The following is an 18,019-nucleotide window of genomic DNA, read 5'->3' on the forward strand; positions in this document are numbered from 1 at the left end:
TATCCCAGCATAACCAAGTGCAAGTTAGAACCAGCCAATCGCAGGCTCACCCCTGCACAGAGCTATACTTACACCGGGCCAAATTAGGAATTGCCAGTCATCTTAATACACACATCTTCAGAATAAGGCAGAAAATCACACACAGACACAGGAAGAAATGCACAACCCACAAGGACAACAGCCAGACCCCTGACTCAAACCCAGTACATTGGATCTGCTAAGCACTGCATCATCCCAGCAAACAGAATTAGCCATGGCCTAAACAGCAAATAAACTGCAATGTAGGCAGACGGAATCTTGTCATAAACAAGCAGTATTGAATGGCAAGAAATTAGTGGAAAAAAGATTAAGGGACAGAAATTCACTTTGGTTCACAGAATAATTTGATTTTTTTTCAGAAAAGTAAAACACAGGGAGAGTTACTTACCCTTACCTTAAAGAAGTTTCCTCTCTATACATCAGTAGTAGTATCGACAGACTTGTAGCCAGGCGCTGCCCAGCTGTATATGACAGGTGATCATCAGGCAGGTAACCGCATTGAGTAGAAAGGTAGCATAGTGCTAAGAACGGCTGCCTCATCCCATGAAAGCCATCTCAGCACTGCTGGGGATCATCCTGTGTCAGTGTTCGGTGTAAGAAGTAATGCTGTTGATCTGTGGAGCAATTAAGGACCGCTGGCACTCACCACGAGATGGACAGAAGGTACAAAGCCACTCAATCGCCACTCACACGGACAGCAATATGCTGCTTGTATTTGTTATCCAATGTCACATGTAATGTAAATGGTGTTATTTTAATATTGTTCACCTCTTACTGTTCCACTGGTGACAAAAGGTTTCAAACTACACATTATAGTAAGATTAAACGTTAAAAAAATGGCAAGTGAACAAGCCACATTACAGTGACTTCAGAGAGCGACAAGTACACATCAACACTCCTCTGTTACGTGATCATTTGAATTACTCCGATTGCCTGTTTATTATGCTTCTTTTCTATCAAATAATGAGATTTACAGTATAAACAAAAGGAACAAAAATGAATCCATCATATATATAACTGCTATAAATCAAAAATTACCATTTTTTTAACAAGTAAATAAAGAATAGGAGCTGCTGTACACACATCGTCATGGGCTAAAGTCAGATTTTAATGTGAGGTTTCAAAGAGTTCATCCTCCTGTGGATTAAAAACAGAGGTGCCACACTCAACAAGACAAGGTTACAAGCAACCTCCACTTTAAATGGCACACATTTAGAAATTACTTATAATGGAGGGTCACAGTCTCTGTGGGCATAATAAGTTAATTATCAAAAACACAAAATCTGCATGGCTTCATTAAATAAAAATAAATAAATAATAATGTATAACTTAGCTTGGCCATGGCTGGCAGGCAGAATGCAGGGTTACAGCACACATATATCATCCTTACCACACTAAATTTACAATAAAGGCACAAACCTCTGCTTGCATTTTTGCAAATTTATTGTGTCTTTTTAAAATATACCATTAGGACAAACCATCAAAAGTTAGGAAAACAGTCATTATTTACAGAACTGGATATGATTGTACTTGTAAGTGCTGTTATAAACTCATGGCCCCACCATACCCAAATTCACTCAAGACCTGTGCTGGTCAGGGGATGACAGTCATTGCTATGGATCGTCCCCACCTATATGTGTGCCATATCTGCCATGTGAGAGTCAGTAGAGGGCAATGCAAGATGGTCGAAGGAATCAAGTTCTGCAACAGAAGTATCAAGGTACCACTGCTAACCAGTCTATCAAAGACTATTTTCATAAAGATATTGTGCAAATGAATCTTGGGAGTTGTAGGGGAGGGGAAAAGGGAAAGAAAGAAATGCGAAGAGGAAGAATTGAAGTCTGCATCCAAGGAAGAATCTCCTAGAAGGCCCAACCGAGTAACACGTAATAAAATGGGGTCAGACAGGCCCAATCTGTCCATCTATGTAATCAGACAACTCCAGTGTGCAAATATGCCTCTTCTGAAGCAATAAAGCTGTACACAATATGACCTCTCAAATTAAGTATTAATGCAAATCAGCCATCTCCTTTGATTTTCTTTTCCCCTAAGAAAACATTCACCGAGGTCACACTAAGCACTATTTGCAGTGCATACATTATGAATGTATTCAAATTTACTGTTCTAGAGCTGAAGATGCACAAAGCACCTCTTTCAGTGTCTAAGGTTGGAAAGAGTAAGTTGGGAAAAATAAACAAATGCATTTCCCCAGCAAAGGCTCCGAACAGTTTGCATTAATTTGCCTCTTATGGGGAGGATCACATCTCACCTCTTTGATTGTGCTCCTTCCCTATACACGAGCAAAGCAAAGAAACCAGTCTTGTAAACGGGCTGTAGCTTCTGGACTTCTGAAACATAGGTGGGAAGGATAAACAAAGGAATGAGCAGAAACGGCAGAAGCTTTGCATCTGTAATCACAGGAATCCACATCCATCCCAGCTACTTGCACAGAGCTTCCAGGGTCTCCAATGTGCGCTTTATATCGTGGATTTGCTTAGCAAGAAAGTGAATGGGCTGCATGGAGCGGTCAAGTTCCTCACAGCGAGCCATCAATGTATACATTCCCTGTGAGCAGGCCAAAGGAAACAACATATCAGTTAATATTTTTAACAGTACAAGACTTACAATTTTAAAGAATGAAATTAAAGGGTAAGCCACACCCAAAGAGCCAATTACACTATCTATTGATTCATACATTTTACTTACTTCGATAAAACTCTAAAATACTATTTATTGTTTTAAATGTGACTAACCTATGGTAGTATTTTCTTCATATTCCTATATCCAATTGTGTAGCTGGTGATGCTTTGGTTAAAAATTCATTTAAACAGTTATTTACGTCAGGCCCGGTTGGGGAGCATGCACTGGTACAGTGCGTTGCTGTACCCACCACAAAATGAAACAGCTTGGGATCCTGGTTGGCAACCCCCCAGGCAGACATGCGGTCCCACCCTCCGGAAATGACCCTCTATTTGCCGCAGCCAGGTATTACGTGGGTGTCCCCATGACCAGGTCCAGCCACTCAGGTCCTTAACAATGAGGAGCCTGCGCATCAGATCACCCTCAGGAAACCGTGCCACATGGCCGCAGTGCTTTAATTGACGCTCCCTCACAATGCAGGTAATGTGCCTCATTCAGGACTCCGTGAGCAACTGCTCACTCGACACAAAGTCGAACCAGCGGTACCCAAAGATTCTCTGAAGAGACAGTACTGAAGGAGTCCAGTCTTCATCTCAGGTCACTGGATAGCGTCCATGTCTCACAACCAAATAGCAAAACAGAAGTACCAGGACTCTAAAGACTTAGACCTTTGTACTTTTGCATAGATAACAGGAGCACCACACACCCCTTTCAAAAGACCTCATGACCCCCATTCCATCCGTTTACTGACTTCATAGAGTCACCAGAGAAGTGAATGTCACTGCTGAAGTAAGCTAAAGAAAGTTACTGCTACAGTTTTTACATAATGAATTCCTAAACTTAAACTGCAGTTTATGTTTGAATCCGTATTTCATGGCCATATTAGTAGCCATAGACATGAATAAGTAATCTGTGTGTATGTATAGCTAGTGTTAGCTACTGTAGGTTCTAAACTTGTTTTGGATTGTTCAATGGTTTTACTTAGTAGTGAAAACACTACCATACAAAATGATTTACTGTTCTGGAATTTGCATTTGCAGTTAGTTTATTTTCAACTTTAAATAAGATCATTGCCCCTATACAGAGATTAAAGATATCCCTGATATATTGGAAGATTTTGTTTTTGATATGCTTTTCCTGTTTATTTACTTGCAAAGCCAAAATTGTATATCCTCAAAGGCTATGAAATATGGGAAAACACGAAAGTTTAAACAAATATTTAATATAATCTTAACTTCATGAGGAATGTTGCAATGTTAGCAAATTTAAAAGGCCTAAATATGCAATTAACCAAGCACCTGTGCCCACAGTCTCCACTCACATGCTATGTATAGTTAAGACCAGTGGCTCCGCACAACCACCAAGGGAACTTTCTCATTCACTGGCACAACCTCCAAATGCATGGAACAATCATGTATCCTCTACCAAGAAGCAACTCTATGGCTGGAGAACACAGAATTCCTGTTGAAGAAGTCTGTTACCACAGCAGATGCTGTATATAAATAAAAGACCTTTGTTAACCCAACATGGCTATATGGGCCACCAGGTTCTCACTGGCATGAAGTGGACATGTTTGGATTGCTTTTTGTCCGACTCCTTCTCTTAAACCAGATTACCATGAATATAAACCCCCATAGTTTACCTTTATACTCATGTCAACAGATTCTCCTAGACTATCCACAGAATCTCGGTATGTCTGAATGTAGCCAACACTCAGTGCAGTCATCTGCAGACACAAATGCACAAAAAATGAATGATGTTAAAACAAGAGGGAAAAACTTTGATCATGTTGCATACATTCTTTCACACAATTTGTTTTTTATTGAAACTTTAAATAATGAAAATTATGACCAATAAATTTGTTAATCGAGAAGCACTGATTTGATGAATTTCTCAGCCACAAGAAATTTCCAATTTAAATTTCAGTCAACTTCTTGTCTGATATTTTTTTGGAATTTCACCTTTGGGATTTATTGTTTGAAATTTAGTCTTCTCTGATGACCAAAAAAAAAAGTATTTTGCAATTGATCATAGTGACCACTAGGGGTCAGGAATAAATCAAGTATGTTGTAACAACATTAAAACTGAACACCCACCGTCTCTGCAGGTTTTTGAAAAAGCCAGTGTGACAGTTTTCAGCTAATTTCCTTGCTTAAATCGAGTCTGGGTTTACCTATTTTTGAAATTAAAAGAAACTGACTTTGTCAAGAATACTTCTTTTACAAAATTGCTGTATTTACTCTTTTTAGCTTATGGGGTATGAGAAATCAGTGATACCTTTTTTTCTAGAAAACAACAATATCACCAAAAATGACATTAGATAGAGTACAGTTTGGCAAGGGTTTAAGATGCTAGTGTAATCTGGCTCCTGAATGTCACTTCTCCTCTAAGAAATCCTGCAATAGCTGCTAACATTCGTGACTTCTACAGTTGCTACAGTATGCATTTTCACTGTTTCTTGTAACAAAGTGAAATCCTAGAATAACACTTCATTTAGTCTATTGCACAAACATAGCCATATTAATTGGTTACTAGGGCTCCAAAGTTGTAGAATACACTATGCTTTCAAAATCTTTAAGTGAAACCATGCCTTAACATGAGGGAAATTCAAAACCCATTAATCAGAGGAGAAAATGCATACGTTCTGAATGGTGCTGTTGAGGCTCCTCATCATCAGCTCCACACTCTGTGCTATGTCTTGTGTATGTTTCTCCAGGTCCAACACAACACCAGGGTCAATAGGTGGGATATCGGCCGGCTTCCTCTGTGATGTTCTGCTGTGGACGGAGCTGTCAGCTTAAACAAAAAAGAATACAGTCTACTAAGATGAAGACATTGCCTTAAATGCACACAGAGAAGAAACAGAGAGATACGAGCATAAGAGCAAACTGCAGAGAAACTGAGGTGTGGGAGAGGTGTTAAGCAGCCAAAATAATCAAAAAAAAAAAAAGGTCTGCATTTTAACATCTGAACATCTCAGACACTGTGCCATTTCTTCTAGTAACGGATACTGGATTACTATTTAGGATTATAGGACTAAGTATGCAGGACAGGATATCCTATTCTCTGGTTCTGTTCAGGTCACTTACAGTCCAAACTCTGTCGTGAACTCATCTTGATCTTCTGTTGCAGGTTATTGGCTACAAAGTGGGTAAGGTCTCCATCATGGCTGACTGTTCCCTCCAGCTCCAAAGCACTGGAGATAGTAGCCCGCCGTCCTTCTGCCTGCCGATCCTTGCTCCGTGCTCCCCCACACACCTGACTTATCCCATCTAGACTTTTACTGTCCTGCAGTCGTCCCACAACCCTCTCATGATCATGAGACAAGACTGTTCCTAAACCAGGGGCAGTATGCATGAGCACTTCGGCCATCACATGCTGAGGTGGGCAGGAGGATGAACTCAAGGGCTCTGTATTAGATGATGCAAGGTGGTGGTTGAAAGGATTGACACGGCTCTTCCTATGCGAGGGGCTGCAGGAACTATCGGGAGACTCGGGGATGGGTCTTGGCAAACCAGCTTCACAGCTTCTTTGGTCCTCATCTTGGGTATCAGGAGTTGTACTGACCTCACTAAGCTGTGAATGGGGGAAAAAAAAGAAAAATATTAAGAGCATCCAGTAGCCTTTAGTTTCCCTTTAATAAGTTAGAAGCCAACCTAGCTAAAAGGATCGTTTACACATATGTAAAAGCAGAAGTGAAATTTGTGCCTACTGTTTCCGGAACGCTCAAAGACCTTGAAGCACAAACACCATGACAGAAATTATGCACAGTTAATTATTTACACTCCCATCATTTTGACAGGAAATTCATTTTCACTTTTACTCAGTTTTTCCTTATTTTTTTCTGTTCTGTTACAGACTTAAAAATACCTCATGTTTTAAATTTTTCCCAGTAAAATTTCATACAGGGTAGTCAACTGTCTATATGGCTTACACATTAACAGCCTATACATCTATCCACTTCCATAAAATAATTCATTGCAAGACACAAAGCCCCACTGTGCAGCCTTGGAGTGCACTGCAGTAAGCAATCCTGGAAAGGACAGCAGTCCGTCACAGGGCACATTCATTGCGATAATCTGGGGTTGCCAGTAAGTTTGAAATGCTCAATTTCAAGAGAAAGGAGGAACCAAAATTAGCCAGAAAAAAACGTATGTAGACATGGAGAGGACACAAAAACACCACACACATGTGGTCACATACCAGAAATCTAATCAAAGTCCTTGCAGCAACAAAGCAGCAACCTTAACCACTTAAGTGGCATGCTGCCCCAGTCCAAGTAAAAAAAAAAAAAATACAAAATACAGTAAAATAAAAATTCCTTAGTGGTAGTTTTAGGCATTAAATGTTGAAAGTTTTAATATATACAGCTCTATATGATACTGTTAAAGAGAGACAGGTCTAATTACGGCCCGGATCCACTGTCTCTCTTGACACACCCATTGTCAACACTATCAGAAGCTGCGTTAACGATGGCAATTTATTTAGTAAATAAGAAAGATCAGTGCGACACAGTAAGAGGTAGAAATTAACAGCGTGAGGAGTTTGCTGGAACTTTCACTAATGTCAGACCTAACATTTTAATGGCATAGTTCGAGTTGTATCAGAATGCAATGGGAGATGTCTGTGCAGGAAACATGCTAATAGAGTACAAGTCTGAGACCGGAAGTCATTTTTATGTGTGAACTTATTCAACTACCATAAATTGCAGTAATTCCTAACATTCAAATATTTGTATGTCACAGAAACATCAGTTTCATGAACATGTAATTATTTGTCACTATGAAATCGGTTTAATAGATATTACAAACTGAAGACGGTTACAATTAAATGACCTCATTTCATGCTTACAGTGGGTATCACAGTGAAGTGACACCTTGGAACAGCCAATTTGCATCTCACCATTGATATTTGTAGGTGTGACGCATGTGATGTGGTAAGTATTGGAGACTGCAGTTTCACTCTTTTGGTGCACTGACTGGGAACCTATCATCCTGTGATGGCTAGGGGATAAGCATTTTTCCACGCAATGATTAATTACAGAAAAAGCACCCATCATTGTTAATGAGAGTTACTCATGTGTACAAATGTCAGTCAGTTGTAAATTTAAATTCAAAAAAAAAAAAAAAACACCAAAGATAACACACCTCCTGGCTGTCATCAGTTTCTCCCTGTTGTTGTTCTCTTTCTAGACTTTGCCTCTCATCCTCAGAACTTCCTCGGTCATCACCGTGTGTGACATAGTCATTCTCCTCATGATGCACAGTCCATTGTAAATTTGAGGATCTTGTTGCTTCTTTCAGGTTGTCTTCATGATGTGTACAGTTTGAAACTATCCGCTTTGTTCCTGAAGACACCACAGCACTTTGGAAGTACTCAATGTTGTCTGTCTGCTGACTCACGGGCACTATAACATGTGAGTTTTCAGGATTGCTGTTTGGGAATGTTAACACAGTTTGAAGGACCTTGGTGTGTTCCCGGCAATTGCTGGGGGTCTGCTTAAGAGGATCACGCTCACCATCTCTGCTCTGGCAAGTTAGCTGCGCTTCCAACAAACAACCACCTCCATCTGAATTCTGGGTAGCAGTAATGGAGCCTTCTCGTCCACACAAGCCATTAGCTGCGGCATGCACATCTGTGCCACTTGTAGGGGAGAAGCTCATTCCTCCACCTCCTGTAAAATTGAAAGAATTTCTTAAACAAAAAAAAATGCAGTTACTTCCTATCCCGTGACAAAAATGTTCAATGAATCATTCATCAAAATTAACATTTAAAGTTTGGAAATAGCAGGCTGATGACTCTTTTGGTTTGAAAAAAAAAAAAGAAGCTGCTTCCTGAAAAAGACTGGTACAGTTTGAAACAGATTGAGGTCATTTAGTTTAATAAGAGTTTCCAAAAATGAACACTACCAATAATACATTTTTGTTTAAACATCACCTTTCCCATGATCAAAACGCTTCAAAGAAATCCAAAATGAACAACGGGACATATACAAAATTGGATACAAATAATATCTGCATAAGACACTAAATAAAGATAAATACAGGAAACACAAAGATTTTAAGAGTTAATAAACCAGAACAAAATATACAAACAAATAAATGCCCGAACAAATACCATAATTTGTTATACAAACAAAAACCATCCTGAGCACCTGGACAGAGAGGCAAACCAAAAGAAAGGGTCGGTCAGAATGTCAGGGTCAGTTAAATGTCTTCCTGGGCAAACGAGTTTGAAGTGGCTTTCTGAAAGAATGGACAAGGCCAACTGACTTCATTCATTTAGGAAGGATGTTCCAAATTCTGGGTGCTATAGAGCTGAAGGCTCTGTCACCACCCACAGAGCACAGGTTAGTTTGGGGCACACTTGCCAGAACCTGCAAACTTTAGCGGACAAATACAAGTGGTGTGGTGGAGGAGGTTACAGATATAGTCTGGCACAAAGCCATTTAAATCTTTTTAGGTTAGTAACAGAACTTTTTGTTTAGCCTTATAAGACACAAGGAGCCAGTGGAGACAGAACAGGCTGGCTGTTATGTGCTCATTGTTGTGAGTCTGGATGAGGATTCTTGCTGCAGTTTTGAAACAACCGAGATTGTGATAAAAGATTAGAAGACACAGCTGCCAGTGCCAGAAGTCACAGTAGTCGATGTGGGATGTAATAAAATCATGAATGTGCTTCTCAGCACTAGAAAAGGAGGGGATGTAGTGAACATGGGATATGTTACTGAGATGCAAGTAAGAACTTTAAGGTGATTTATGCGAGTAAAATAAGAAAGGGAACAATCAAAAATGACACCACGATTCCAAGCAGAAGAAGGTACAATATCATCACCATGAACAATTGAAAAGGAGATCATTTTCTGAAACTGGGCTTTACTGCAACTGCAAATGAAAACTTAAGAAATTTTGCAATAAAAAAGGAGTTAGTCAGAGATGTACTTTAAGCCCCATATTGTTCTGTTTATATACTGAACATTTAATAACAGCTGCAGTGGAGGAGGATAAAAAAAAAATAAACATTGGGGTACACAAACATCAAACAATAAAAGATATGGAAATGAAACAGTACAGGTTATAGATAATGAATTAGACCTACAGAAACAAATTGACAATATAACTGAAAAAGGAAGTGAATATGGAATTGAATTAAACGAAAAGAACACCAAAGTAATAGTAGTCTCTAAACCTGCAGAAAAACAAGAGATATTAGCCAAAGGAAAGAAATTGGAACAGGTTAAAGAGTATAAATTCTTGGGAAGCTGGATAACAGAAACGAAAATGTACAAAAGAAGTAAGAACGCAAACAGGAGTGGCCATAGATGCTTTTTCGGAAAACAAACAACGGTACTCGTGTGTTATAACCAAAACACTCAACCCAGATAGTGCTTGTGGAGAACTATGCTCAACGGAGAAGACCCTTTTGACATTATACTTCACGACATTAGAAACTTCATAACAGAAGTAATGTTTCAAAAGTAATTAATCTAATTTTGCGTATTCTTGTTTTGTAAATAAACAAATGTAAAAAATGAAGTTTTTTTCCTTGCCTGTGGTGGGGTTATAACACACGAGTACTCAAACTACTAATAAAAGGAGAGTGACGAGCAACAGCAAGCAGCAAATATGGGCAGTTCTGTCCGTACAGGCAAAGGCCATAGCCAGGGAAAGGGATCAGGTGTGTATTATTATACCAGGCCAAGCTGGTAACAACTATCAATAACCAAAACGAGGCCATTCAGTCCACCAAGCTTGTTTGTTTAGCTAGCTGCTCCGGTATCTTTTTAATTATTTGAAGGAGAGAAGTTTCACAGCCCTCTTTTTCCATAATGTGTCACAAATGCTGAATATCATTTTATCGTTTTCCGAAACTCACTACTGACCCAGTGCTTGTAACTTGAGCTGCAGGGCATAAACTAACTCTGGATACCATGACAGTTCACTGCAGGGGAGAGGCGAGCAAGCACAATCTCACACATACTGTATACAGTAATCCCTCCTCCATCGCGGGGGTTGCGTTCCAGAGCCACCCGTGAAATAAGAAAATCCGCGAAGTAGAAACCATATGTTTATATGGTTATTTTTACATTGTCATGCTTGGGTCACAGATTTGCACAGAAACACAGGAGGTTGTAGAGAGACAGGAACGTTATTCAAACACTGCAAACAAACATTTGTCTCTTTTTCAAAAGTTTAAACTGTGCTCCATGACAAGACAGAGATGACAGTTCCATCTCACAATTAAAAGAATGCAAACATATCTTCCTGTTCAAAGGAGTGCGTGTCAGGAGCACAGAATGTCACATAGATAGAGAAAACAATCTCTAGCAAACAAATCAATAGGGCTGTTTGGTTTTTAAGTATGCAAAGCACCGCGGCACAAAGCTGTTGAAGGCGGCAGCTCACACCCCCTCCGTCAGGAGCAGAGAGAGAGAGTTTGTTTTTCAGTCAAAAATCAATACGTGCCCTTCGAGCTTTTAAGTATGCGAAGCACTGTGCAGCATGTCGTTTCAGGAAGCAGCTGCACAAAAGATAGCAACGTGAAGACAATCTTTCAGCATTTTTAGACGAGCGTCCATATCGTCTAGGTGTGCGAACAGCCCCCCTGCTCACACCCCATACGTCAGGATCACAGATAGTCAGCGCGAGAGAGAGAGAAAAGTAAGCAATCTAGCTTCTCAGCCATCTGCCAATAGTGTCCCTTGTATGAAATCAACTGGGCAAACCAACTGCGGAAGCATGTACCAGAAATTAAAAGACCCATTGTCCGCAGAAATCCGCCAACCAGCAAAAAATCCGCGATATATATTTAAATATGCTTACATATAAAATCCGCGATGGAGTGAAGCCGCGAAACGCGATATAGCGAGGGATCACTGTAGTTTCAGCTTTACCATGGCCAGCAATGAAAATCAGCTTAACTAACAAAACCTTCAAAAAAACTGGTGAAAAACTGCTATACTGGGAAAGGCCCACACTGAGGACGCAAACTGCACACTGATACTGAGTTGGCACTGAAGGGATATCTATAGAGACATCTAAAACAGTGAATCTACTTTGGGGGCTAGTCCACTGAAGGACAGTCGCCATACAATTACTAAAACACAGGCAGTGTGGTACGTTGGTTAAGGGCTTTAGATTTCAAACCCTGAGTTTGTGGGTTCAAATCCTCCTACTGACACCGTGTGACCCTGAACATGTCACTTGACCTGCCTGTGCTCCAACTGGGAAACCAAAAAAGACATGTAACCTATTATATCATAAATGTTGTAAATCGCCTTGCATAAAGGCATCAGCCAAATAAGTAAATGTAAATTCTCCAATTACTGGTGCAGGAATCACACGCAGGAATGGAATCGAGCCCCAGGAAGAACACCATTTATTTTAAGCTATTTTTCAAACTTCCTCTTCCTCTGTACTATTAAGCCTGTTTTTCATTCATCATGGACCACCCCCAACTTGGACCTTGATACCTACTTTATTGCTCTCAACCCCCAAGATGGTATATACCCACACTAACAGGCTCAAATCTCCGTGGAGGACCTCACCCCCAAACAAAAACCAAACTCCCCATCGTTTTCAGTGTCTCAGTGTGTACAGGTCAGGCCTTGAGATACTAGACTAGGCGGGTTTGGAGCTGCCCTTAGGCCGGAAATTTTTTCAGGACCTATAAACACTGTGGTGGACTGACCTGTCCTACAAGAATCGTGGCCTCGACCCTAAGGCAATGGACTGTAAAGCACTAGGCAGCCTGGTCAGTCTGTTTATTCTGCTCCTTGCTGCAAACTGATAATAAATAAGTGAAAGCTGCTTGACTCTAGCGCTGCACTCCTTGACCACTTTAGAATGCTTTCACTATCATGCTGTTATATGAAATGCCGTTTGTGTTTTGGCTGACAGAAGAATCAACAGTGGGTGATACACACTCACTTATTTAAAAAAAAAATAGAACAAGTTAGAAGAGAATAGAGACTGCAGGTCTCAGGAGCGGTGGAAGCACCGCGTTAAAGTTGCTCCACCATGTACCCCAAGTGCGGCCACGGCACTTCAAAGTAAAACGTCTGCTCCGCGGACCCCTGAACGTTTTAAGCATAATTCGATAACATCTCGTTCAAGGTACATTTTCTGGTTCCCTGACAGCTGGACGGCCAAATAATTTTATTGGTTGAGTAAAGTGATTCCTGTCTACGTATTGAGCATTGAAAAGTTATCAAAAGAAAACAGACAGCATTTAGCCAAACTCTCCTATGACTCATCTTCTAGCCCATGCTTACATTCCCTTGAAGTAAACAGCAATTCAACACTTTACAGTTATCAAATCAGCAATTATTGAACAAAACATACAGACGTGCTTTCTTCCAGAACTTCAACTAACTTTACAAACTGAGCGCTTAAACTCATCAAAAGATCTCCAAATTCGCACCGTAGCCCGGCTCCAGCGACAAGGCGAGTTCGAGGATGTAGCTTTCCGTTTAGGCCCAGCGTCCCAGCTGAGCGATTTACTTGAACCGACAACGGCGAAGAACGGTCTTTTCGAACCCGGTGCCAGAATGCATTCCGCGGGTACTGCAGCGTCACGGATAACCAACGGAAAGAACAAGGAAACAGCAAAAACAACAATTACCACAGCGCCCTCCTTCCCGGGTGGACGTTACCAGGAAACCCTTGCTGTCCGCCTCGATGAAGAAGTCGACTGACAACAAGTGCGCGCTGCCGACTGTGGAAAGGTTCCGGGGGTGAAGTATCGCAGTCTGATTATAGCACCTTCAACATAAAAACAAAGTGAAGCAGAATGTTTGGGTGAGGGAGAGCACATTTATTTATGTTAAAAAAGATTAAAAATAAAAAAACGGACGTGACTACAAAATAAACTTACTGAGAATTTAATGGAGAGTAGTAAATAATAATCCGTAAGTACGTATGTGTGTGTGCGCGTATATACAGTATTTATATATTTAACATGATAATACTTAATATGAAATTGTCCTTTTTCAGTACATAAACCATGATAACAAACTTAAGATACAAAATTAAGATAAAATGTGACAATCAGTCTAAAGTTAAAAAGTCTGAATTAGTGTAAGCCGCCCCAGTGCCGTTATTAGAGTTGGTGGCACCCAGTTACGGTAGACTGCATTAAAAACTTAACAAGCCACTGGTTGACATGATAAACTGAGCTCCTTAATAGAGAGTTTGCCATATTTTAAACAATACATTGTGTGGACCCTTGACCGTTTCATCAATTGAAACCCCCAATCCCATTCAGCAAGAAACCACAGGTTAAAAACTTCAGTCATTTGGGTGTCACCCTATCTGATGGTGTCAGTGTGCGGTACACACCCCCTAGTAATGCTTCTGAGCTGTCCTAATTTGGTGTGTACAGTACATAAGAAATGTAATGATTAAAAGTGCATAATGAACAAGAATAATTGTGTCAAGTATTTGAAATATTAAAACATATGCTTCAATTTGTATTTTTAAGGTCTAAATATTCTTGATCATAACAGCAATGTGTTGTTTTTCACCCTCTGACAGAGGTCTATAGAGGGCTATACACCTAGTATTCATCTTTCGGCTGCTCCCGTTAGGAGTTGCCACAGCGGATCATCTTTTTCTTTAAGGGCCACGTACCTAGGAAAAGATCAAAACTCAAAAATGAAATCATATACATAATTACAATAATGTGATTACAATAATTTGTAATCACTGACCTTGAAATAGTCTAAAACAGTGCTTTCCCAAACTCTGTCCTGGGGACCCACTGAGGCTGTATTATATGAAAGTAAAAAAATAATAAGAAAGTTGTCTTTTTCTTTCTTCAGATGACATATAGGGAGCCCCTACTCTTCTTACATCACTCCAGTCCCCCATGGCCTTGCTCAGGATGAAGTGGGCTTTGAAAATGGTAAGGTATGAATATGGAAGGAAAGTAAAAGACTAAACATGTATGTTATGGTCTTCACCAGCAGAAGGCAGCACACACCATAGTTAACTGCTAGCTAATAAAACACAAAGCTGCCAGATTTCACAAATGGATCAACAGTACCTGAGTAGACAGACTAATTTATCTCTTAAAACCAGAATATGATACTTGGCAGAGAAGTAGGTACAACAGTGTGTATGCGTGTGTGTTTGTGCAATGTTTTCAAGAAACATTCTGAAGTATGCTTACTGCTTTTACAAGTGCAGAACCATAATACATTTTTTCCATGTATTTGTTACAATTTGAGCAAAGGCATAAGTGAGTCATGGGCACACCCTGGTCCAGTACAGAAAACTGAATTGGTAACCCTGTAGTGAACAGTTCATTGCCTAAGTGAGTAGGCCACACTGCCTTGCACATAGTAACCTCACAATATCAGTTCTGTCTGGGGGCTTCTGTTTCCTTCTGTGTAGACGGACCAGCTTATGGTACAAAGAAAGGTGATCTCCATGTTTGTCTAGAAAATGGAAGAAAGTACCAAGGTAACGTTATGGAATGAACTTTGATTTCTCTAGGCTGAAGCAGTTTGTTATGATTGTGGGACTCCACAAAACTTAAGTTAGGCTTTGATTTGAAAACTGGGCTTCAAGTCTTATTTGAGACTCAGAAGCAAAATTAGCCTGACACTAAACTCAAGAAGCAGGCTTTGTGACCCGCAAAGGCTTGAAATCCTCTCTCCCCGTGGCACATATTTAATGTAGGCTAACTCTTTAAAGCGCATTGTATTCTCACTGTTATTTTTGAATATGAGTCATTGCTACAAAAATATTTCATTAAAATAATGTGATAAGTGACTCTTGGATGAAGCAACAAAAAAATGTGAAATGTTCCGACTTTCAAATCAGTTAATTTAGTTGCCAAATTCACCTGAGTGTTACATTCATGCGTACGTGTTCTAATTCTTGATTCTTGTGTTTTAGGAATTTTCATAATAAAGTCTTTCATCATAAAGGAATTTTGTTTTTGTCATTGGGCTATGATCTGAGCATTAGCACTGAGGCTTCCATTGACCTATACAGGCCTGGGGCAGTCCTACAGCTACAGTATCATAGGCAGCAACCAACCTTGAACAAATCGTTTCACCCAATCACCAAACAAGACAAATTTGGGGTTGCTAACAAATTGCAATGTAAGAAGGAAATCAGAACACAAAATGATGGGGAGAATGTGAAAACTGCAAAAATTCAGCGTCCAGGCATGGTTTTAAAATCCAGGACACTGGACCACTGGACTTGCGATGATCACTGCACTAACTTCCCATCCTCAAAATATAATTGCTTCTGTCTTATGCTCTTGTGTAAAAGAACTTGGCAAGTGCAAACAGGATCGAACTTTTGAACCAAAGAAACTCGTTCTCTGGTCATTAAGTCCCAGCTATGGTACTTCCGTGTTCTTCATCAGAAGTTTGTGAATTTGCACTGTTGAATTGACTTTCTGCTTCTTAAAGCACCTCAGATATTCCCAAGTACAAGGCACACTTTCCACCTGATACTGCTTTCAGTCACTTTTCCTTAACTTTTAAATTCTAATGGTACTCCTCTCTCAGTCCACACTTTAGAATGTTGATATGAAGTGAGTTGCCATGGTAGCCAATGAATGAGCTAGGCAGAGCTCCTGACCAACGAATGAGGTGGGAGGCAGGTCTACAATTCAAAAGCTTTATCCTGCTTTTAGCAGAACAGCATTTTCAGGCAGTGCTTTATTTAATATAATCCACAAAAACACACCTGTTTGAAATTGTGCAAGAATACAACTGGATACATGACATTTGGATTATGCGACATGAATAAATTGAGAGGTTTTTCATGAACTTTTGGATATTTTTGCCATTCCTTAAGATGGATCTGCATCATAGCTCATTGTATCAGGAATTTTATGATGTTCATTCTCCATGAAAACATGAGAATTAAAATTTTTCACAGTCCTCCCTACAAACAATACAGAGTAATAAGTAAGTACTACATAAAATAATATCATTTTGTGTTGGAGTATTCCTTTAAATTTAAAATATATGCTGAAGTCAATTCTAATAGAGCAGGGATAGTAGCATACACAAATATGAAAATCCCCTTTAAACAAAAGAATTGAGAAAAATCATTACTCTCAATCAAATGGTCAGGTACAAAGAAGGCACACAAATACAAAAAAATAATCTAGACCACAAACCTGTATTAAAAGCAACACAAAATCCTGGAATGAAGATCTCAGGAGCTGTCCCATTTGATGTGGGCTCCAAAGAAGAGATGCTGACTCCAGTGGAAACACTGACTGCGGCCTCTTTGGAGTCTTTGTCCTCTTTCCAGATGCCAGCTTTCCATTCTGTGCTTTACCCTTTAAAAGCTGAAGCTTTTTTTACATGACACATTTACTATATCTGATACAGCATGTCGGCTGACGCCAGTTTAAGTGGCAGCTGGTTGTTGGGTGGGCTGTGGGTTTCGTTCCAGACTTGGATTGACAACATCTCTCATGGTCTGTGTCATCTGATCAGGATATATTCTCCCTGATTAGCAAGTGGGCTGGGCTGCTCAGCTGTTAAATGTTGCCAGGGCTTGTACTGGTAGCAGTGGTGGTGGTGGTAGTAGTACTGCATGTGTTCAGAGTACTGGAATTATTAAATTGAATTATCACAAATAGAGGAGGGAGCAAGACAGAGAGTTCTTACCTGCACGAGTGATAATGTTAATGCTATGAACCTATGAAATGGAATAACGCTGTCCAGTGAAAAAATGTTGCCAGGCTAGGAGGAGTGCCATGAAAGATCTGGAACTATTTGACTAGCAACAAGGTGTCCCAATGTGCCGCAGTACTGAATCAGTACTCAAAGTTTGATTCTGGTATCGATAGCAGCTTTTGGACCTCAGTACCAGTACCTAAAAGATTCTGAAGCAAAAATTGGATAATCCCTCCATGTCATACTTACTTCCATGCTCTGCCGCACAATTGCACAACTCCCTGATCAGCAGTACAACAACATGACTTTGTACTACGTTGCATTCCAGAAATCATTACGGGGAGGAGGTTGTAGTGAGATTGATCTTGAAGTCGTTAGCATATTACATAAATAAATAGATATATGTATATACAGATACATATAGATATGTACTGTATATATGTATACATACTGTAGATACATTTGAAGAGGTTTGGGGTTTGATCATCAAGCAAGATGAATTAATTACATCAAAAAATAGGGTTGAGTGAGAATAGATTGCTAAAATCTCAGCACAAGGTTCTTGAAATTTCGGTACTAAAATTAATGAAATGCTGGTACCATAATGTTTTAAAAATGGGATTTTACCAGTATACTGTACAACTCTAGTGTGCAGACACTCTTCAGTGATGGATGCGTTTTTTT

The 18,019-nt window shown here is 39.8% G+C and overlaps 1 protein-coding gene across 1 annotated transcript; it reads right to left on the reverse strand.

The window, feature by feature from the left end:
* Positions 1-951: 951 nt before the first annotated feature.
* On the reverse strand, positions 952-16,975 carry borcs6 (BLOC-1 related complex subunit 6). The gene is made up of 6 exons (XM_051921399.1): positions 16,828-16,975; positions 7,827-8,353; positions 5,769-6,255; positions 5,321-5,475; positions 4,322-4,405; positions 952-2,604 (listed from the first exon to the last, which is right to left on the reverse strand). Exons 2-6 carry the CDS (start codon positions 8,340-8,342, stop codon positions 2,479-2,481), a joined length of 1,368 nt encoding a protein of 455 aa, XP_051777359.1. The 5' UTR covers positions 8,343-8,353; positions 16,828-16,975; the 3' UTR covers positions 952-2,478.
* Between the last annotated feature and the right edge of the window lie 1,044 nt (positions 16,976-18,019).

This window comes from Erpetoichthys calabaricus, chromosome 18 (genome assembly GCF_900747795.2).
Source record: "Erpetoichthys calabaricus chromosome 18, fErpCal1.3, whole genome shotgun sequence".
NCBI lineage: Eukaryota > Metazoa > Chordata > Cladistia > Polypteriformes > Polypteridae > Erpetoichthys > Erpetoichthys calabaricus.

What these genes read in the sequence shown, in the direction of transcription:
- borcs6 (XM_051921399.1), bottom strand. Translation starts at nt 8,342, where the DNA reads ATGAGCTTCTCCCCTACAAGTGGCACAGATGTGCATGCCGCAGCTAAT. An exon ending in AAACTGATGACAGCCAGGAG is followed by an intron (nt 6,256 to 7,826) that starts GTGTGTTATCTT and finishes CCCCATTCACAG; the next exon opens with CTTAGTGAGGTCAGTACAAC. An exon ending in TTCACGACAGAGTTTGGACT is followed by an intron (nt 5,476 to 5,768) that starts GTAAGTGACCTG and finishes TTTTTGTTTAAG; the next exon opens with CTGACAGCTCCGTCCACAGC.